The 18,722-nt window shown below is 42.0% G+C and overlaps 21 protein-coding genes across 21 annotated transcripts; 6 read left to right on the top strand and 15 right to left on the bottom strand.

Moving 5' to 3' along the window:
* Positions 1–30: 30 nt before the first annotated feature.
* Positions 31–1,302, top strand: EROM_110990 (hypothetical protein; the record flags this gene model as incomplete). Its single annotated transcript, XM_009267303.1, has 1 exon — positions 31–1,302. One exon carries the CDS (start codon positions 31–33, stop codon positions 1,300–1,302), a length of 1,272 nt encoding a protein of 423 aa, XP_009265578.1.
* A 47-nt stretch (positions 1,303–1,349) lies between these two features.
* Positions 1,350–4,406, bottom strand: EROM_110980 (isoleucyl-tRNA synthetase; the record flags this gene model as incomplete). The annotated part of the gene is made up of 1 exon (XM_009267302.1): positions 1,350–4,406. One exon carries the CDS (start codon positions 4,404–4,406, stop codon positions 1,350–1,352), a length of 3,057 nt encoding a protein of 1,018 aa, XP_009265577.1.
* Positions 4,407–4,484: 78 nt separating this feature from the next.
* EROM_110970 (hypothetical protein) lies at positions 4,485–4,841 on the bottom strand (the record flags this gene model as incomplete). Its single annotated transcript, XM_009267301.1, has 1 exon — positions 4,485–4,841. One exon carries the CDS (start codon positions 4,839–4,841, stop codon positions 4,485–4,487), a length of 357 nt encoding a protein of 118 aa, XP_009265576.1.
* A 77-nt stretch (positions 4,842–4,918) lies between these two features.
* On the top strand, positions 4,919–5,599 carry EROM_110960 (superoxide dismutase; the record flags this gene model as incomplete). Its single annotated transcript, XM_009267300.1, has 1 exon — positions 4,919–5,599. One exon carries the CDS (start codon positions 4,919–4,921, stop codon positions 5,597–5,599), a length of 681 nt encoding a protein of 226 aa, XP_009265575.1.
* Positions 5,600–5,605: 6 nt separating this feature from the next.
* EROM_110950 (putative short chain dehydrogenase) lies at positions 5,606–6,511 on the bottom strand (the record flags this gene model as incomplete). The annotated part of the gene is made up of 1 exon (XM_009267299.1): positions 5,606–6,511. One exon carries the CDS (start codon positions 6,509–6,511, stop codon positions 5,606–5,608), a length of 906 nt encoding a protein of 301 aa, XP_009265574.1.
* A 273-nt stretch (positions 6,512–6,784) lies between these two features.
* Positions 6,785–6,877, bottom strand: EROM_110940 (hypothetical protein; the record flags this gene model as incomplete). The annotated part of the gene is made up of 1 exon (XM_009267298.1): positions 6,785–6,877. One exon carries the CDS (start codon positions 6,875–6,877, stop codon positions 6,785–6,787), a length of 93 nt encoding a protein of 30 aa, XP_009265573.1.
* Positions 6,878–7,119: 242 nt separating this feature from the next.
* Positions 7,120–7,517, bottom strand: EROM_110930 (hypothetical protein; the record flags this gene model as incomplete). The annotated part of the gene is made up of 2 exons (XM_009267297.1): positions 7,120–7,242; positions 7,266–7,517. The coding sequence occupies 2 exons, from the start codon at positions 7,515–7,517 to the stop codon at positions 7,120–7,122; spliced, it is 375 nt and encodes a 124-aa protein (XP_009265572.1).
* Positions 7,518–7,777: 260 nt separating this feature from the next.
* Positions 7,778–9,196, bottom strand: EROM_110920 (dipeptide/tripeptide permease; the record flags this gene model as incomplete). Its single annotated transcript, XM_009267296.1, has 1 exon — positions 7,778–9,196. One exon carries the CDS (start codon positions 9,194–9,196, stop codon positions 7,778–7,780), a length of 1,419 nt encoding a protein of 472 aa, XP_009265571.1.
* A 99-nt stretch (positions 9,197–9,295) lies between these two features.
* EROM_110910 (hypothetical protein) lies at positions 9,296–9,724 on the top strand (the record flags this gene model as incomplete). Its single annotated transcript, XM_009267295.1, has 1 exon — positions 9,296–9,724. The coding sequence occupies one exon, from the start codon at positions 9,296–9,298 to the stop codon at positions 9,722–9,724; it is 429 nt and encodes a 142-aa protein (XP_009265570.1).
* On the bottom strand, positions 9,719–10,996 carry EROM_110900 (AAA ATPase proteasome regulatory subunit YTA6; the record flags this gene model as incomplete). Its single annotated transcript, XM_009267294.1, has 1 exon — positions 9,719–10,996. The coding sequence occupies one exon, from the start codon at positions 10,994–10,996 to the stop codon at positions 9,719–9,721; it is 1,278 nt and encodes a 425-aa protein (XP_009265569.1).
* Positions 10,997–11,076: 80 nt separating this feature from the next.
* On the top strand, positions 11,077–12,159 carry EROM_110890 (poly(A)-binding protein-interacting protein; the record flags this gene model as incomplete). The annotated part of the gene is made up of 1 exon (XM_009267293.1): positions 11,077–12,159. The coding sequence occupies one exon, from the start codon at positions 11,077–11,079 to the stop codon at positions 12,157–12,159; it is 1,083 nt and encodes a 360-aa protein (XP_009265568.1).
* Positions 12,160–12,200: 41 nt separating this feature from the next.
* EROM_110880 (hypothetical protein) lies at positions 12,201–12,599 on the bottom strand (the record flags this gene model as incomplete). Its single annotated transcript, XM_009267292.1, has 1 exon — positions 12,201–12,599. The coding sequence occupies one exon, from the start codon at positions 12,597–12,599 to the stop codon at positions 12,201–12,203; it is 399 nt and encodes a 132-aa protein (XP_009265567.1).
* A 30-nt stretch (positions 12,600–12,629) lies between these two features.
* On the bottom strand, positions 12,630–12,902 carry EROM_110870 (hypothetical protein; the record flags this gene model as incomplete). Its single annotated transcript, XM_009267291.1, has 1 exon — positions 12,630–12,902. The coding sequence occupies one exon, from the start codon at positions 12,900–12,902 to the stop codon at positions 12,630–12,632; it is 273 nt and encodes a 90-aa protein (XP_009265566.1).
* A 60-nt stretch (positions 12,903–12,962) lies between these two features.
* Positions 12,963–13,457, bottom strand: EROM_110860 (hypothetical protein; the record flags this gene model as incomplete). Its single annotated transcript, XM_009267290.1, has 1 exon — positions 12,963–13,457. The coding sequence occupies one exon, from the start codon at positions 13,455–13,457 to the stop codon at positions 12,963–12,965; it is 495 nt and encodes a 164-aa protein (XP_009265565.1).
* Positions 13,458–13,525: 68 nt separating this feature from the next.
* On the bottom strand, positions 13,526–14,161 carry EROM_110850 (synaptobrevin-like protein; the record flags this gene model as incomplete). The annotated part of the gene is made up of 1 exon (XM_009267289.1): positions 13,526–14,161. One exon carries the CDS (start codon positions 14,159–14,161, stop codon positions 13,526–13,528), a length of 636 nt encoding a protein of 211 aa, XP_009265564.1.
* A 66-nt stretch (positions 14,162–14,227) lies between these two features.
* On the bottom strand, positions 14,228–14,596 carry EROM_110840 (Dcp1-like decapping protein; the record flags this gene model as incomplete). The annotated part of the gene is made up of 1 exon (XM_009267288.1): positions 14,228–14,596. One exon carries the CDS (start codon positions 14,594–14,596, stop codon positions 14,228–14,230), a length of 369 nt encoding a protein of 122 aa, XP_009265563.1.
* A 46-nt stretch (positions 14,597–14,642) lies between these two features.
* Positions 14,643–15,632, top strand: EROM_110830 (cyclin-dependent protein kinase 9-like protein kinase; the record flags this gene model as incomplete). The annotated part of the gene is made up of 1 exon (XM_009267287.1): positions 14,643–15,632. One exon carries the CDS (start codon positions 14,643–14,645, stop codon positions 15,630–15,632), a length of 990 nt encoding a protein of 329 aa, XP_009265562.1.
* A 49-nt stretch (positions 15,633–15,681) lies between these two features.
* Positions 15,682–16,590, bottom strand: EROM_110820 (hypothetical protein; the record flags this gene model as incomplete). Its single annotated transcript, XM_009267286.1, has 1 exon — positions 15,682–16,590. The coding sequence occupies one exon, from the start codon at positions 16,588–16,590 to the stop codon at positions 15,682–15,684; it is 909 nt and encodes a 302-aa protein (XP_009265561.1).
* A 66-nt stretch (positions 16,591–16,656) lies between these two features.
* EROM_110810 (ribosomal protein L7Ae-like protein) lies at positions 16,657–16,986 on the top strand (the record flags this gene model as incomplete). Its single annotated transcript, XM_009267285.1, has 1 exon — positions 16,657–16,986. The coding sequence occupies one exon, from the start codon at positions 16,657–16,659 to the stop codon at positions 16,984–16,986; it is 330 nt and encodes a 109-aa protein (XP_009265560.1).
* Positions 16,987–17,283: 297 nt separating this feature from the next.
* Positions 17,284–18,135, bottom strand: EROM_110800 (translation initiation factor 2 subunit alpha; the record flags this gene model as incomplete). Its single annotated transcript, XM_009267284.1, has 1 exon — positions 17,284–18,135. One exon carries the CDS (start codon positions 18,133–18,135, stop codon positions 17,284–17,286), a length of 852 nt encoding a protein of 283 aa, XP_009265559.1.
* A 49-nt stretch (positions 18,136–18,184) lies between these two features.
* Positions 18,185–18,676, bottom strand: EROM_110790 (hypothetical protein; the record flags this gene model as incomplete). The annotated part of the gene is made up of 1 exon (XM_009267283.1): positions 18,185–18,676. The coding sequence occupies one exon, from the start codon at positions 18,674–18,676 to the stop codon at positions 18,185–18,187; it is 492 nt and encodes a 163-aa protein (XP_009265558.1).
* Between the last annotated feature and the right edge of the window lie 46 nt (positions 18,677–18,722).

Here is an 18,722-nt window from a genome sequence, read left to right as displayed (position 1 = left end):
GGCTTGAATTTTTGCTTGGATCCCTAGGCTATGGGGCTCTTTACAGACGAGAATGAGAAGAAGCCTTTGCCAGCTTCTGAAAACTTTCAAGACAACACCTTGAGATCTCCAAACACATCTCAGCAATTGGGAAAATACATTGTGAATGGGCTGGAGATGCTTTCTTTGTCGGACATTAAGGTTGAAGTGGACAGAAAGAATGAAGCCTTCGATGATGGCATCTCTGATGACCACTCTGAGGGATTATCTATGTTTGGCACCATATCAGCAGAAAGTAACGGAAATGAGGATTGTGTGTATCTATCAAGCATATACAAGACTTACATGAAGGTCAATGAGAAGATTGATAAGCTAATCCGAAGGGAGTACTTCGACAGGACGTTTGTGAAGTGTGTTCTTGAGGAGATATGCAGGGGGGATCTGGAAAAAGCCAGGGGAACCATATGCAAGGAGCTTAAGGACAGAGATCCTCATTTTTCTGTAGAGACATACTGCTCTGAGCAAAGGATATGCTCTGGAGGGAATGTGTCACAGAGTATAAATGGGTTGCTAGGAGACTTAAGGGACATTGAGGAGATAAGTCATAAGCTTCGCCGGATGTTTTTTGACATGAGAAGCAAAAGCTTTGAGGCCGAGTTAGGGTATGCTAGATCTAGTAGTGAGGTTGTGAAACAACTGGATAAGTGTTCAAGAGAGCTAGAAGACTTGAAAAGGATAAACGGGATGATTGCTAAGGATGTTGTTGGAGCTATTAAGGACTTTGGAATTGATACGAGTGTCAAGGAGAACGACTTTTATGATGTTTCAAAAGCTTTAAAGGATGTGCTTAAGGGTATTAGGAAGAGAGTCAAGACTATGGAGTCAATGAGCCAAGAAGTCGAGATGAAGGAAAAGGAATATGAAAATGTTTTGAAAGACTACACCGAGCTCAAAGGCAAGATGGACAGAATTATAAACGAGAATGCTAGCTTTTCAGAGGCAGTGGCAAGGCTCAGTACCAAAAACGCAAAGATAAGGAAGGATTATGACACTCTAAAAGAGGCACTAAAGAAGACGGTCGAGTCCAATAAGAAGAAGAGCATCACAATAGATAGGCAGAAGAAGATCATTGATGTTCTTCAGAGTAGAATTGGAGATGAGTGCATACTTCCTGTGAACGAGTTGCAATCAAAGATTGATGAGATAAGAAGAAGGGCTGATTCTGAGCTTGACCTGAGCATAAAGAGTAAACTGGAGGAAGAGATAGCAGATTATGAAAGGAGAATGTCTGATTTCCTGTCTCTTTTGAATAAGACAGGCTAAATAAACAGGATCAAGTAAATGAGAGTATTTAATGGAACCCGGAGGTGTTAAGCCTTCTTGTAGAGAGAAATGGAGTACGAGACTCCATTAAACTCATATGAATCCCTTCCACATAGAATTCCCAAGTTCCCGAAGGGAATATCGAAATACTTACTCACAATGTTCTTCAAGTCAGAACATTCGATGTCTACCACCACATCATCATTAATATTTAGACCTATGCTTTTCCTTAGCTTCTGGATGTAGCTATGGAACTCTCTTGCAGCTTTCATTTCAACAATGTTTTCGTCCAAGGTATTATCAATGATTATACTGAAGTCCCCAAACTCTTGGCTGATTCCCTCAACACACTTTATCTTCTTTACAATCAGTACGTCTTCCTGAAGAATCTCAAGACCTCCTATATTCAACGAGGAACTTAGAAGTGAATACATTTGGTCATTGGAAAGATTCTTGATTAGTTCCATTTTTCTTTTCATAGTGGCTTTATCTTTTTTCAAATTCAAGAAGTTTGGCTTCACTGTAACATCGAACATAGATTTCTCTTCCTCTCTATGGAGGAGCTCTAGGACATTACATTCTGCCTTGATTGCATCTATGTAGTCCTTAACTCCCTCATACAGGCTATTGCTACTTATCAGTGTGGTACTCTTCAGCGGTGTCTTCAAAGATATGGAATTCATTTCTCTGAGGCGTCTTACTGCTGTTATAATGCTCTTGGCCATCTCAAACGGGTGCGTTCCACTGTTGCATGTCGGATATTCCTGGAAATGAACACTCTCTCCGGGATTAAGCGATTGGTAAGAATATTCACTGAAGAAAGGAGTGAATGGCGCCATTACAATAGAAAACCTCAGAAGAACCTCACCAAGAACGGTGTGATGTCCAGATCTTATCTCCTTTCTGTATATCCTGATATACCAGTTTGACAAGTCATCAATAAACCTTAGTGCTAGAGTCAATATGGAAGAAAGTTCATATCCTTTCATCTTTTCAGTCAATGACACTGTAAAATTATTGAGAGACGTCTTTATCCAGTCATCCATAGGCAAGCATACATTATCAGGCTCCACGTCTCTGTTCTCTAGATAAAATCCTAAGGAATTGTACCATGGAATTATCAACGTCTTCAGAACCTCTTTGACCCCGTTCTCATTAAACCTTAGGTTCTCTGCTTCGACAACAGGACTTGATAACAAGTACATTCTTAGAGAGTCTGCACCATAGGTATTGAGTATAAGAGATGGGTCTGGGTAGTTCTTCAGCCTTTTACTCATCTTTCGTCCATCTTCTGCAAGCACTATCCCATTAACAATCACATTGAGGAATGCAGGTTGATCAAACAGAAGTGAGGATATCACATGAAGGGTATAGAACCATCCTCTTGTCTGATCAAGTCCCTCTCCTATAAAGTTGGCTGGGAAGTTTTCTTTCACAAGCTTTTTCCACTTTCCATCTTCATCAGTTACAGAAAGGTCCTCCAGGCCTGCACCAACTTCCTTACAAAATGGCCAATGATCTTGTGCATATGGCATACTCCCGCTTTCAAACCAACAGTCAAGAACCTCCTCAACTCTTCTGTATTCCTTTCCATTCTTGTGTATGACAATGTCGTCAATAAATTCCCTGTGAATGTCAACGATTTTCCTTCCACTTAGCCTTTCAAGCTCTTCTACAGATCCTATACATATCATGTCACTATAGTCCTCCGTGGTCCACAGGGGAATGGGTGTTCCCCAGAACCTGTTTCTTGATATAGACCAGTCCCTTGCATTTTCCAGCCAGTTGTGGAATCTTTTGTACTTTATGTCCTTGGGGATCCAGTTTATCTTCTCGTTATTTCTTAAAAGAGAGCACACATGGTCCTTGACCTTGACGAACCAGTTTGGAACAAGCTTGTACAGTAGGGGCGTGTCGGATCTCCAGCAGAATGGATACTTGTGCACTATCCTTTGGTTCATAAGGACCTTATCCTTAATGTCAGAAAGAATGGACTTATCGCAATCCTTTACATATCTTCCAGCATAGTCCTTCACCTCATCGGTGTATCTCCCATTCTCATCGACAGGGCAAGGAACAAGGTCATTCTCACGTATCAGCCCTTTCTCAACAAACACATTATAGTCGCATTCTCCAAACCCAGGGGCACAATGGACTACACCTGTACCGTCTGTATCCGTGACAAATCCAGAGGTATAAACTCTGAAGAACCCTTTCTTCCTGTATTCTTCGAAGTAGGAAAACGGCTGTTCATATTCAAGTCCTTCAAGCTCCTTCCCAGAAATCTTCTTCAAGATCTTGGTGTCCTTGAAATACTCCTCAATCCTGTCCACATGCATTAAGTAAAACCTCTGCTTATGCTCAAAAACTCCATACAGAAACCCGGAATTCACCACAAGTGCACAGTTAGATGGTAAAGTCCAGGGTGTGGTAGTCCACGCGACCAATGACAACTTGTATCCCCCAAGACCTTCAAGAAGAGGGAAGGCAATAAGGACAGATGGATCGCTAACATCTTTGTAATTCTGATTCGATTCAAAGTTGCTCAGAGGAGTTGAACACGCTGTGGAAAATGGCATCACTCGAAATCCTCTGTATATCAGATTTCGGTTGAAGAGCTCCTTAAAAATATTCCATACACTTTCCATAAACTCTCTGTCCATAGTTCTATACCCATTCCTAAAGCTTATCCATCGCCCGAGCCTTTCCACAATCTTCTCCCACTCACTGCTGTACTTCATGACAATCTTCCTGCATTCCTCGTTGTATTTGTCAATCCCCATCTTTAGAACCTCGTCTCTACTGCTTATCCCTAGCTTCTTGTCAATCTCATATTCAACAGGAAGCCCATGGCAATCCCATCCAAACCTTCTGTCAACATCATATCCCTGCTGATAGAAAAATCTGGTAACAGTGTCTTTGATCGTACCGCTGAGAATGTGGCCATAATGCGGCAGCCCTGTTGCAAACGGAGGGCCATCATAGAAAGTAAACTTCTCCCGGCCTTTGCTCATCTCACAAGCCTTCTCAAAGCATTTGCCATTTCTCCAGTATTCTAGCACCTTCTCCTCACATTCAACGAAGTTGGCATTCTTCTTATACATTCTTGAGGATCAGAAAAAATTGCAATTTAGGCCTCGCCACATTGATGGCAAGCAGCTTACGGTCTGGAACAATCCATGCTACCCGGATTGGCATATTTCAACTTCAAGCTCGACATATTGGTGATGCCCTGGATGAATTATCCGGATTCCATATCTTTCCAAAAGCTTGTTTGCTTCGGACAGGTATTCCTCAACCCTTACATAAGCATTTTGAGGAGTGCTTACCAGAAATGGAATGATAGATACAGTCTTAATGAAAGACACTAGGGATGGAGACTCAAGCCCATAAAGTACATCGTTTAGCCCAGATATTATTTCCTTCCATTTTTGCCTTTCTATTTTCTCTGCCATTATCTCGGGCATAGATGTTATAAATGAAATTCCATCTGTTCTTGGGTCCCTAGGTATCTGTATGCACACGGTCTTTCTTGTCATAATTCCTTTGTGTACAAGGCCTTGGACATAGAATGTTTAGTAAGGAAAGAGTTTAAACTACCTGAAATATGGTACCCATGAATTTCGCTCTACCAAACCTTGACTACCCTTATGATGCACTTGAGCCTTTTGTCGATGAGGAGACAATGAGGACTCATCATACCAAGCACCACCAGGGATATATCAACAGCCTTGAAAGAACAATTCGCAATAATGGTCTTGAAGACCAAGACCTTAACTTCTATGTGACAAAGAGCCGAAGAATTAGAGGACTCAAGGATAATGTGAGGAGAGACTTAATCAACTTCTCTGGAGGGCACTACAACCATAGTCTGTTTTGGAAAATGATGTGCCCTCCAGGAACTAGCGAGCCCATCAGTCCAAAACTATTGGAATGCATTGATAAGTCCTTTGGGTCTCAAGAGAAGATGGTTGAAAAGTTCAATGGCATAGCGGCATCTCTGTTTGGATCTGGATGGGTATGGCTGTGTTACAGGCGGAACGAAGGAGTCCTTGTAATAAGAAAGACCTACAACCAGGATTCCATATGCATGAAGACCTCAAGCACAATCCCAATTCTTGGGTTGGATGTATGGGAGCATGCATACTACCTGAAGTATAAGAATGCAAGAGCTGAATATGTAGCAAATTGGTGGAAGGTTGTCAACTGGGGAATGGTCAACAAGATATTTGAGGAAATAGCTCTTGCGAACAAGAAGCTACATGTTGTGTCTGATGGATCCATTAAATTTGATTAAGACCGATTATTTATGTTTGATGTAAACATCTTCTTTACCGCGCATCTTCTTTTCAGCTTTGAACCTCCATCTCACATAGATCCGCGACATAAATACAGCAACAACGGCCACAGGAAAAAGGAGGTAGTCAATGAGACATTCACATTCAAATCTTATCTGGCATAAATATGTGAAGGCGTCAGATGCCACTACGCTTCTTCTCTTCATTCCACTGAGAAATGAAAAAGCTCTCTCCCGGGCAGAGGATGGAGATATCATTCCCTCTATGGCCTTTGTGTATGCAGGCTTTGTCTTGTTCTCCATTTCAAACCCAGGTGTCTGAATAGAGGCTGTATTATAGAAATAAAGCTCTACACCAAGTTCCTTCATCTCATCACGAAGTGTATAGAACAATGAGAGAAGAGCTGCCTTTGATGGGGAGTATGAGGAGAATCCGGGAAATGTAAGGAGTGAAAGGGTAGATCCTATCATGATAAACCTCATAGGCTTTTTGTTAATTGCTGTATAATGTTTTAACACGGCAACAGTCCCGAGGTAATTTGTGTTCATTGTCTCCTTAAATAGTTCAAATGACTGGTCGGCAAAATATGAAGGATGTGAAATGCCCGCACAGCAGAATATGTAATCAAAGTCTGCAGACTTCTGGGAATCCATTGTGTTTACATCTAACACCTTGGTTTCAAACCCCCATTTACTTCTCAGCAACTCTAGGCTTTGCACGGATCTTGATGTTATTGTGACATTGTTCCCTGCCTCCTTCAGTATCTGAGCAAACGCAAGGCCTAGTCCGCTACTTCCTCCAACCACTAGAATCTTCTTATTGCTTATTTCATGTCTTTGATGTCTTGCGCGGTGCCTCAGAAAGAAGTATATAACAATAAGAGCGCCGAAGAGTAATAGAACAGCGGTCATCTTTTGTTTTTATGGAGACCATCATATTTGTCTTTGAAACATAAAGAATGCTTCTAATAACAGCTATTGGGGATAAATAAAAGACATGGCCGTTTAATTAAGGGGCCTGCATGGTATGGCGGGAGATTGGAGATCTAATTTTGAAATACTTTAGTGCTGAAAAACAATACTTAATTTAGTTTGAAATAAACTCTGCTTCATTTGTTGAAAACGGCCTTAATCTGAGACACAAAATATAAATAAAAAGTTTTATTTGCAGATTAATCTGATGAGCTACAACTTCACAGCATTGGATGCCCATATGGCCTTGATGAGCACTCGTGCAGAGGACTTCGGCATAAGGGAGGAGAAGTACAGGATGAACATAGGGAAGAAGATACGTGCCATAGTGAGAGAGATGAACAATAACTCTTCGAAGTGGCCTGTATGTGACCAGGTGAAATGCCGCAACTTCTTATCAAGAATAAGGAGGAAAATAGACGAGAGGCACAGTGCCTAGGGATATCTTTACCTAATAAAGTCTCTGGATCCTCTCATTTCGGATGTTCTTGTAAGCTATAAATAAAATGGAGTTTATTCTTAAGAGGTGCCGTTTTTCGATGTATCCATCATATCTCGCTTTGTTCATGATGTTCTGCTTCAAGCCTCTCGATGTAGCTCCGGACCTCCCGGTTGTACTTGGTTCCAAACAAGTCCGGATGCATTGAGTATATGATAAAAAGCATGATTATCTAAAATTAGTTTTTCCACTTACCTGTAAGGTGAATATCACAACAGTAATTAAAGCCATCATGTCCATTTTGAAAAGCTTGTCCATGTTTGATGTAATTAGTGGCAAATGGAAGATCCCGTAGAAGAACGTTACTATCGAGAAGATTATCCATTGAATCTTCATCTTCATCTCGACTCCTCTTGGCGACCGGGCCCTGTGAAGGAACACATCGTTAAGATTCTGGACTATCACAAGAGTGAAGATGGCAAGGCCTGCATTTCCAAGAAGCAGCATATAGGTTATCTGTTTGTTTACATTCTTGTATATACTTTTGGAGTCTGGGACAGAGGATATCAATGCTCCAAGAATGCAGCTGGCCAGTAGTAGCAGTATGTTATTAAGAAGAAGACACAGCGTCTTGAACGTTGTTCTTATCATTCTATGGGGAATAATTTCCAAGTCCTCTTAGAAATCCTTTGGTTCATGACCCAATTGCCTTTGCCAGACGGCAATAATACCTACCTATCTCCTGTTCTTTTAGACTCGGTCTAAGACTATTTCGTGTTTTTCTGGATGGGTCTTGAAGCCTGGAACATGTATTTGGATGCTACAAGCCCGACAATCCCGTACGTCACAAAGCTCCACATATCATGACTAAATGAAGGAAGGAAGGCCAGTGGATCCAAGAATGCAATCCCCATGACCAGAAGGTTTCCTGCGGTTACGGTCAATAGCCACATTGACAGAGCCACCGACTTCATGGTTTCCGGTGCTTCGGCATACATATACTCCATCCCAGTCACATTCAACATTATCTCCCCTGCTGTTAGTATAATGTATTGAGGTATTTGCCATAGTATTGATAGCTTCTGCCCTGTGAATTCCGCCACACCTATCCTGTGCTCAAGGTATCCCGAGCAGAAGAAGCTGAGAGATGCAAGAGCGATTCCGACCCCCATCTTTTCCTCTGGAGAAGAAAAAACCCTAATCCATCCTAATAACGGGTAGATCAGGTTTGAAAACACTGGAATGAGTAGGAGAATGAATGCAGAGTTGAATGCTTGCATCTGTGATGGCAAGACATCGACTTTGTATCCAAATATACTTTGATGTGCATTCATTTTCGATCCTTGTACTACCCACGAAGACGATTGTTGATCATAAAGAGCCCAGAAGAATACCGCAGGCCCCAGAATCCTGAGTATTCTCAAGGTTCTTTTCTTGTCGTCTTCCTCGTAGACCTCACAAGCAGTCTCCGATGGCGTTCGTAAAGTGTCTGGTTCCTCATCACTTCCAGGCATACTCCAGAGCAGCTTTTTCATGTTTTGGACTAAAGAACGAAATGACCTTGAGAATTGCCTTTTTCTTGCCGGCTTGATCACATAAAGGTTTGTTCCAGTGGCGAATAGAAGAATAGAGGTACCCAGTAATGTACTCGATGCCCCAAATGCTAATGGATAGCAAGACTGCTTTCCAAAGCAGGTGGCACTGGACATGACAGGAGTCACCACCATGGAGACCATACTTCCAATGTTTATGGTGAAGTAGAAGAAATCAAAGAACTTCCTTAGATTCTGTGCTTCGTCTGGGCCAAACTGATCTCCTCCAAATGCAGCAACACAAGGCTTGATTCCCCCTGTTCCAACGGCTATCATGAGTAAGCTTGTCACTAGAAGCTCTGGAGAGCCAGACACAACAGAGCAATAAGTGAGAAGGGAGGTTCCTGTGAGGTATAAGGAGCTCAACACCACAATGGTATTATATCTTCCAAGGAACATATCTGATAGAAACCCTCCAAGAAGAGTAAATAGGTAGCTCATCGAGATGAAGAAGTGGAGGATTATGGTAGACTCCTTTACAGTAAACTTGTACTCCTCCTTGGCAAAAGAAAACAGAAGTGACCTCAATCCATAGTAGCAGAACCTCTCACAGAATTCGTTGCATATTATGAGAAAAAAAGTTGTTCTATTCATTGTTTTTGTGTTTCCAGCACGGTTTATCCTTTTTCTGAAACCGGTTTTGGATTTCTGCAATATCTTGAGTGGAAAGCCCTAACCTTGTAGACAGGTTGAATGAAGGATCTTCTGCAACGGTTCTCGTATGAGTATGTGAGGTTCCAATACACCCCTTGCCAAGATAGTGTCTCCAAGATATATACACTTCTCCAATACGCTCCAGATTCATTGGTTGTGCATAGGGAGCTTGAAATCATTCCCTCATTTGAGCTTCTAAGAAAATGTAGAGATAGGGTAAAGGTTGTGGTAGGAGAAGATCCATTCCAGATGGTTCTTAGGCACTTGGACGGCTTTAATACATTTATATTTCTAGAATACGAATTTAATAGTTTTGAGCATGAGTTTCTAAGGCAGGCTTCTATAGTAAACAAAAAATCTATCTTTTTGTTCTCGGAAGTACAAAAGGATTGTATGTCAGGAAAGGAGAGCTATCGTTTAGTAAAACTTGACCTTTGCCTCCCTTGGTTCGCATATAAGCCTCTATGAGACAGATCCAAACTTGGTGTTCCAATCGGAATAGATCTCGAGATCCCTTTCGGAAACGCTCTTTTTTATCTGCCTTGTAGCCTTCCTGAAATCTTCAAGAGAGATTGGCCTTGTATCTTCACTTTTGAAGTCCTCGATGTCATCAATTTCTCTTAATGGCTCCAATGAAGCCTCCCTGCATAAATTAAAGATATCTGATCCGGAGTATCCTTCAGTCATCTTGGCCACCTCATTCAGGTCTGCATGTTCAAGGGTATTTCTATACTCCTTTATCAAGTGCTCTACCATTTGCCTTCTGCCTAGATTCTCGGGCAAAGGAACATAAATCCTCTTTACCAGCCTGCGTCTTGCAGCCTCATCGATCTCATGGGGTCTGTTTGTTGCGCCAATTACCAGTATTCTGTCCCCATCAGATGTCCCTGCTCCGTCAAATTGAACCAGGAACTCTGTCTTGATCCTTCTGCTTCCCTCATTCTCATTGTCGCTTCTCTGAGAAAGAAGTGAGTCAATTTCATCAATAAACACAACCGATGGCTGCATCGATCTTGCCAAGTAAAACAACGCTCTAACCATCTTCTCCCCCTCTCCAACCCATTTTGATGTTAGTGACGATGCACTTATAGAGAAAAAAGTTGCCTTGCATTGACTTGCAATACATTTGCCTATCATGGTCTTCCCTGTTCCAGGAGGCCCAAACAGAAGGAGTCCTTTTGGAGGCCCCCGAAGTCCTGTGAACAGGTCTGGTCTCAGCATAGGCCAAAGAACAATCTCGTTAATGGCTTTCTTGACATCCTTCAGCCCAATTATGTCATCCCACTTGACATCCACGGTCTTTTCTAGAATTTCATTTCTGATTCTATCCACTATATAGCTCTCTACGTTACATTCCCCATCTACCTCATTCTTGTCTTTTTGATCTTTCTTAATAATCTTGTTCCCACCTCCAGTTACAAACCCCGGGTATTCATCCTTTTCCAAAGGCAAGGAGCGCGGGCAATGGCCAATCTTGAAGAAATCGCCTTTTACCGGTTTCTTCCCAGCCAGAAGCCGCTCAATCTCTTCTATGTCGACCTCAACAGGAAGCCCAGTTATAAACGAAAGAATGGGCATCAGATTGTTGTTTCTGGAAACCTCGCAAAGCATCTCTTCACATAGCTTCTCTAGGCAGTGGGCTGTTTCCAAATCTCTAAGTTCGTGCGGCAAAAGAGATGGAAACCCTGGGACTCCCCTTTTCTCAAGAATCTTCTGCAGCTCATAAAGGCTGTTTTCCATGAGGCATGGGCGGGGAAGGTATGTTTATTCGGAGTGGTTGGGCGTAAAATAAACCTTAGTAGAGGAGCCCTTAGGGGCAGATGGATAATTACGTGATTTCTATATGCTTCAAGAATAACCCAAGTAAGATGATAGGGACTTTTCTTTCCAATGAAGATGGAATGGTAAAGCTAGAAGATGCATTTTTTGAAAACAATCCTGGGATTGTATTTCCCACAATCTCTATTTCTGAAAGTGATATAATCACAGTAAAAAAGGCGGATGCGAGGCCGGAGGAGGAGAAGGAAAGGATACCTTTGGAGGCGTCTGAAAAGACTGAGAGTGGGATGAAGGATTCCGAACAGGGCTTGTTTAAGACAGATTCGGAGATTTCTGAAGTGCCGGAGGAAATGAGAACAAAAACAGTCCTGGTTGAAACCAAAGACATTACAATTCTTCCAGAAGAAGAAAGCAAGGACTGGAACCAATTTGAGGCAAACTCAAAGCTCTTCAACATAGACAACAAGTTTGATGAAGAAGAATACATGGATGTCCTTGACAAGAGCTCCAACTGGTACAAGAGCAAGCTTTTGATGGCGAGAAGGATTGAGAAGGAAATAATGTCATCTACAACAACGGATCCTCACAGACTCGAGGAACGAGGACTTGGAAGGACCCCAGAGAATGAGGACATGTATTCAACTGTTATTGGAAAAGACCACATTAGTGTTGCAAACAAGACACCATCCTCAGTGGAAAAACAAAGTAAAGATGCTTCTGGCATCATTGAAGCTAAGAGAGGCGGAGATGATGGTGAGAAAAGGAAGATGATAATAGAGATCGAAGGCTTGTCTCTGTCAGAAACCAAGGATGGAGGATCTTTGGCCAATACCGAGAGTAGTAAGAATGAAGAATCATCAAACACCCAAGAGGAAAGAAAGAATACGAGACCCAAGAAAAGCGTAAGGTATGGATGGATGCATACGAAGTTTGACTCCTCGAAAAACCTTCTTGGAATGATAAAATCAAGGTTTAAAGGTGCGTTTGACATAAGCGGAAGTGACCTGAAGTGGGGAGGAGGGCTCACCTGGGAAATAGCTGCAAAGAATATAATTAAGAAGGCAAAGGGAGGAAAGGCCTCATCCATAAGAAGAGTACCCAAGAAAAGCCCTGGTTCTAAATAACCGTTCTCGGATATATTTATTTAAGAAGTAAATTAAATGATTTAGAATATTTCGTAGCATAGCCTCCTATAACATATTTCCCTGATACTTGCACAGTAAAGCACCCTGGGACTTCTATGTTCAAGTTTTCCATAAATCTCATATCTCTTCCCTACATCCAGTCTGTCTGGAGAGACTATCGTACAGCTTTCCGATGAATCGAATCCATAGTATTCAGAGTTTGATTTGGAATGGGTTATTGTGACGAAAAAGAGCTTAATAACACCAGACTCCGCTGTAGATATGAAACTAAAGGAAATTCTTGTTCTGGGCTCTGGATATTTTGTCCCAGAAAGAATCAGAGAGGACTCAAGTGTCAGACTTAAGTCCGGATGTTTTGCTGGAGAATCTTTTGCATCAGAGCATCCTTCAGCTAGGATATTATACCTCCTCCTTGCCATTCAAGGGTCTCTTCTACTGAATAAAGGGCTTCACTTTACTGCCTTTCTGCAGCTTGGGCACGTCCTTTTCATGTTAAACCACAGGTAAATACAGTTCAGATGGAAGGAATGGTTACACCCAAGTAGGGCTTTCGATTCCTTAATATATTCAAGACATATACAGCATTTTTCCTTTTCCACTTCATCGGCTTCTGCCATTTCGTCTAGGACTACAGACAGAAACTCTGCATCTCTGTATTCTCCAATATTCAGGAGCTTTTTAGCAATAACCTCAGCCTCCTCCCCGGAATCACAGTCAAGCATCGCAACAGCATAAACACTTGAACACAATATAAAGTAACCAAAGCATTCTCGTTCTACAGTTTATTTGCCGTCCTTGTCTATTTTGTGATACCTAGAATGAAGCATTAACTTACGTCTCTCATCAAATGTCTTCTTACAGACAGGACAAAAAAGGGGATTGGCCTCTCCAGAGGTGTCCTTATGGAGAGCCCTGTGAATTTGGAGCTTCTTGAAGGTATCAAACACCTCTTCGCAGGACTCACATCCAAAAGTATCTCTGGATGCTTCTGTAGAGTGCTTTTTTTTGTGGATGGCCTTCTCCTCAGATGCCCACATCATAAACATCAAAGGCCTTCCTCCAGAAGTATCCACTTCCACGGGAACTTTGGAAAACCTTCTTATCTCGTCTTTTGCACACTCTCTGGCAGCACATGACTGAGACACCAGCACTTGAGAAACATCCATGCTCCTAACCTTTCTTATACACAAATCATCTTTTTCTCTTGCATTGGACTCCATATTCGAATTCTCTATGGATATCGATTCTTCTCCCGCCCTTGTACTCTCAGCCTCCATTGTTCAGGGGAAAGACCAAAGAGAATTCTCATTCGACACCAGAACAGATAAGCTTCAAAAAGACTAATTTAATGGGTTATATAGTACAGGAAAAGGACAATCAAAACAGCAAACACTACATAAATCCAGTAATCATTCAGCATGCTCTTCAGGTGCATCCTCTGTATGTTCTTCTGCATCATCTGTGCCTCAGTAGTCATCCTGCTGGCAAGGCCCTTCAGGTTGTTTATGTTCTCATCCCTCTTTATTATCATATTGAGAGACTCGGCAAGCAGCCCCTTTGTTTCCTCAACAACAGCCATCCCCTGTGCATAATTCGAATCCCTGTTGAACTTATCGGAAATGGTCTTAATCGTGGGGTCAAAGGTATAGTATGTTGCCTTTGGGTTATCCACGTATATCTTACCAAAGGCCTCTGCAACCTGGTCAATATATCCCGAGGCCAACTTCGATGAGGTGTACCTGTCACTTATCACAGCGAACACAATTCCAGAGCTTATTTTGAAATAGAAAACAAATCTTGTATCAGAGGAGTTGAATGTATAATATGACATTGCCTCACTACTTGGAACCGACTTAATGGTATCCCTTAGTTCCTTGACTACCTCATTTCCAGGCCTAAGGGAGTTGCTTTGTGGTGAGTACTCTCCAGACAATATTCTATAATCAGGAAATTTTATTATCTGTGTGTAAAGAATCGCCATCGGGGGCTATAGCTTTCCATTTTAATTATTTAGCAAGTGTGTCCAGATAAGGAAGATCCCAGATGGTCACAGAAACTCTTCTAAACGCTTCAAAACCTCCTGAGGATGGGAGTCATTATGAAACCAGAGTCCATGAGTCCCATCCATCCCTCCTTTATTTATGGTCATAAAGTTCTTTTTCACTCCAAAGGAAGTCTCTTTTGTCAAATGGAGGCAAAAGTCCTTGAGGCTCTTTCTGTTGAATACATAGATCCCAACAAAAGGATGGCATGCCCTACTGTACATCACAAACGTTCCTTCAATGTTCAGCTTATCCCATTCTCCACTGTAATGGTATACAGAGGCAAAATTGGATACAAAAAGAAGGTCCTTGAATAATCGGTCCTCTTTCCTGATCTCCCTCGCTAGGATTTGGACCTCTCTTTCCCCCAGCATTTGGGGCGCTCCTAACAATAAAACTTATTCGATCTCCACCCAAACGATGGGGCTTTCTGAGGAAGGGGAGATTTTCGAGTATCGGCGCTTCACTATAACAAAAATGGAATACAAAAAGATAAGGACTATAGGAGAAGGCACCTTTGGCCAGGTCATTCTTGCAGGAAAGGGGAGGGCTAGATATGCATTAAAGAAAGTGAACAAGGAAAAGGAAGGATTATCTGTAACAACAATCAGAGAGATTCAGGCCCTACGAGAAATGAACCATCCAAGCATAATAAAATTGATAGAGATGGTAGTAGAGCCAAATGGTGATGTTTACATGGTGTTTCCATACTTCCCATACGATCTAAACAGATTTATAAGAAGTAATAGACCAACATCTGATGAGATCAAGCATATATTTTATCAAATTGTTAAAGGTGTGCATTATATCCACAGCAAAGGAGTCATGCACAGGGATCTCAAGAGTGCAAACATTCTTTTGGATCACAGGCTGAATGCTAGTATTGCAGATTTTGGAATGGCAAGACATGTAACAAAGTCAGGCATGTATACTCCGGGAATGGTCACCCTATGGTACAGGCCCCCTGAAATACTACTAGGATCCTCAAGCTATACATATTCCGTGGATGTTTGGTCACTGGGATGCATATTGACAGAGATGTATCTGGGACACATGATATTCCAAGGAAGTACAGAGATCTTACAACTGGAGATGATCATCCATGCTTGTGGATCCATCAATGAAAGTACTTATCCGGGAGTTCAGAACCTTCCTGGATTCCGCAACTTCAGGCTTCCCCAATCTCCTCGAAGAATAGAAGCAATCATTGCAAAGCATGATGAGTCTGCTGTTGGGTTGGTCAGTAGAATGCTTTGTCTTGATCCCTCAAAAAGAATAACCATGGACCAGATTATAGAGAACAAGTACTTTGACAATGAAGTTTTCAAAGACTCTTCTGGGACAGAGTTTCAAGATGGCTGCCATAGAAGAGGTAAGCCCAGCCCTTGTAAAAGGAAAAATGTCGATTGAATAAACCACTGTAAGAATCTATCTCCAAAAGATACCCAAATCTGCATCACTATTCGCTCCAACATCTGAACTCGTCTACTTCAACACCTATTGTCTCCAAAAACAATATGGCACCATCCATCTCGTCATTATTAGGTCCTTTGACAATCTCCAGCAGATAAGACCTTGCTTTCTTCACAATGGATCTCTGCTTTTCTTCACTCACCATAGAAATCATGACAGAAAGAAACTGCCACCCATGTTTATTCTTTGTGAAGGGCCAGGAAGGCTCATTAATGATAGCCTCGTAGAATACATCACACAAGGCCTCATTCCGTATAAGTAATGAAGTTGCTAGGATTAGTCCACTAGGGAAGAAGAGAAATGTAGACACAAACCCGTCTTCCAGATCAGACTCAGAAACTAAGGGAATCGAGTTCAACAGGAGTCCCATCGAATTATAAAACTCAGGCACATCCTTGACTAGGTGGAATGTTTTCTGAAGTAAGTAGATGATCTCTTTCCTTTCATCCTCTTCTATGTAAGAAAAATACTCTCCCAGGAACCTAAGGAATTTTGTGATGGAAATAAATATATCGAATTTGGAAAGAAGGCTTGATCTAAGTATCCTGATGTTCTCCTTCAAATCATCTTCGGAAAGTTTACAATATCTTCTGACTGTATACAGATCAATAAGTTCTTCCAGGAGAAGCATGCTCCTGACCTGTGCCATAGTGCTCTGCGCATCCATCCCGCAGTACGGCCTTGGCCTTCTTGAAGACTTTTTGTTTTCCTTTCCAAAGACCAGGTTAATGCTTCTCTTTGGCTCTTCGTCATCATACTTCACCTCGATCTTCTCTTGTCCCTGTCTGAAAAGACCTGCATAGTCAATGTCCGATCGGAAGTACCTCATGTTTCTTCTGAGACTCTCGGCAACATAGTCTTTCTCCTTGGTGGTCATGAAGTTCTTCACCACCATTAAGGGCTTTAGGCCATAGTATATATCACTTCTGCCTTCATATTTTGTAACAAATTTTTGCCCAGCATGATTCCAATAGCAAGCCCACTAGCTTCCGATTCCGTTGAGGAGATGATAGCTAGACTAGTAACTGAGCAGGCAGAAAGAGGCACCCTATCCTCAGGAATTAAGAAATGCCAGAAGTGCGTTCTAGAAGGATCAAAAGGCTTATTGGTCTTGACAGCAGATACAACACCCATGGATTTAATCACACATCTACCTGCACTCTGTGAAGACAGAGGCATCAAGTACATTTTTGTCAGAAAGAAGTCTTCCATTCCAAACAGGTTCACTTGTGTTTTTCTTGAAATGGATGGAAGCGACACATTGAACAGAATCCTGGAAACGCTTGTGTGACCCAACCACAGATGTTATATCTAGTAAACTAAATCCCTTCACCAATCCATCAGATTATTTCGTGAATAATTTCCTTTTCCAGCTTTGTTAAGGACATTACAAATCTCTGCCTCGTTTGCAATCAATGCTTCATCGAATGTTAGCTCCCCCTTTCCTATGAGGCTTCCGTATCTGAACAAAAACCTTCCTTGCTCACGTACCTCATCCAGGAATTCAAACACTCCACTTGTCATGAACTTCCTGTCCATAGAGGGGCGACCGATAGATCTTTTATGTAACACTCATAAGGATAAGACTTTATTCAGAAGAAGACACCTCGTTCTCTTCAAAGTTCAGCAGGTTGTATCTTGATTTCTCTCCATATAGCTTGGGCTGGCTTATCACAGTGGCAGTTCCCCCCTCCTTCTGAATATTCGAGATCAGGACATTACATGCCTCCCGTACCACCTCATAGGCCTTATCCTTGTTGCTGGATACACGTGTCACAGAATATGTGGGCGTTTTGATCAGGTAGAACTCGAGCCTTGGATCAAGCCCCAAGGCTTCAGCAAAAACCTTCTTTATGGAGTTTATTCCCCCTTTTGACGAGCATATGACATCGATATCTGCACGGACTTTATATGTGGATGCCTGGAATTGCTCTTTTATAAGGTTCTTAATAGTTAGTCCAATATCATCATCATCCATGATGTCTCCGTTGTCCTTGACCCTTGCAAAAAAGTAGTACAAGGATCCAAACTCCTCTTCTTTATCGTACCCCATCTTTTTATAGAGATCAGACACCTCCATCTTCAGCCTTTTTGCAGCCTTGAACATAATGTGGTATGCAAGCTTGTTCTTTGCACTGGTCTCCTTGCATTCAACCTTCTCATTCTCAGTAACCTTGGACATACTCAAATCTATGTACCCTTTTTCTTCATCAACCTTCAGAACATTACATATTTCGATGTTCCCAACCTTTGTCACTTGCTGTATGTTCTTCACCCTCCTTTTTGACAGCTCCCCGAGGAGCACAAGCCCTTCTAGATCCCCGTACTCTAGAAGATTCAAGGTTAGCCCGTCTCCTCCTATAGATACAACCCTTCCCATAACTATTTCTCCCTCTTTAGGATACTTTCTGAAGTGGAGCCTGCATTCGTATTTCATCATGGCCAAATATTTTCAAAATATTTTATCATGAAGGCAGTAAGCCACGATCTCACCTGGTTGCCTTGCTATGGCCAACAACAAGGAAGGAGTAGAATCTCTGGAATACCCTTCTACTATGCACAACAAGGTTTCTTTCTGTCATGTCCAACCTCCATATATCGTCCTCAGAAAATGCCTTCTTGAGAACCAACGGAGAATAATCTCTTATTCTTTCATAGAAGAACTCGGACAAGGAAACCTCTTCTCGGAGCAGAGTGGAATACAAGTAGAAGAAGTAAGGGCACACAGACCTCAGGTCAACTGCAGAAGGCTTTGCCTTGATATCAGACAGCAGAGACTCGGGCAAAACCCCCATGTCTAGCTCACAATGGCCATTTCTCAGGAGAAAGTCAACCAGGAAATACGGAACATCCACCTTCCTGTTCTCTGGAAGGATCTTCGATCTGACCCCAAGAAACCCAAAGTTCTGTATTTTGTGCTTGAATGTGACTGGTATTTTTGATTCGTTGAGTAAGATGTCTTCTGCGTTGTAGTACTCCATTAGGCTGGGATCTGATTCTTAAGAAAAATTGATCTGGACCTTGATT

The sequence above is a fragment of the Encephalitozoon romaleae genome, chromosome XI, assembly GCF_000280035.1.
Source record: "Encephalitozoon romaleae SJ-2008 chromosome XI, complete sequence".
NCBI classification, from domain to species: Eukaryota; Fungi; Microsporidia; family Unikaryonidae; genus Encephalitozoon; species Encephalitozoon romaleae.
Note: the sequence above shows the minus strand (reverse complement) of the source record. Positions and strands in the feature narration are given on the sequence as shown.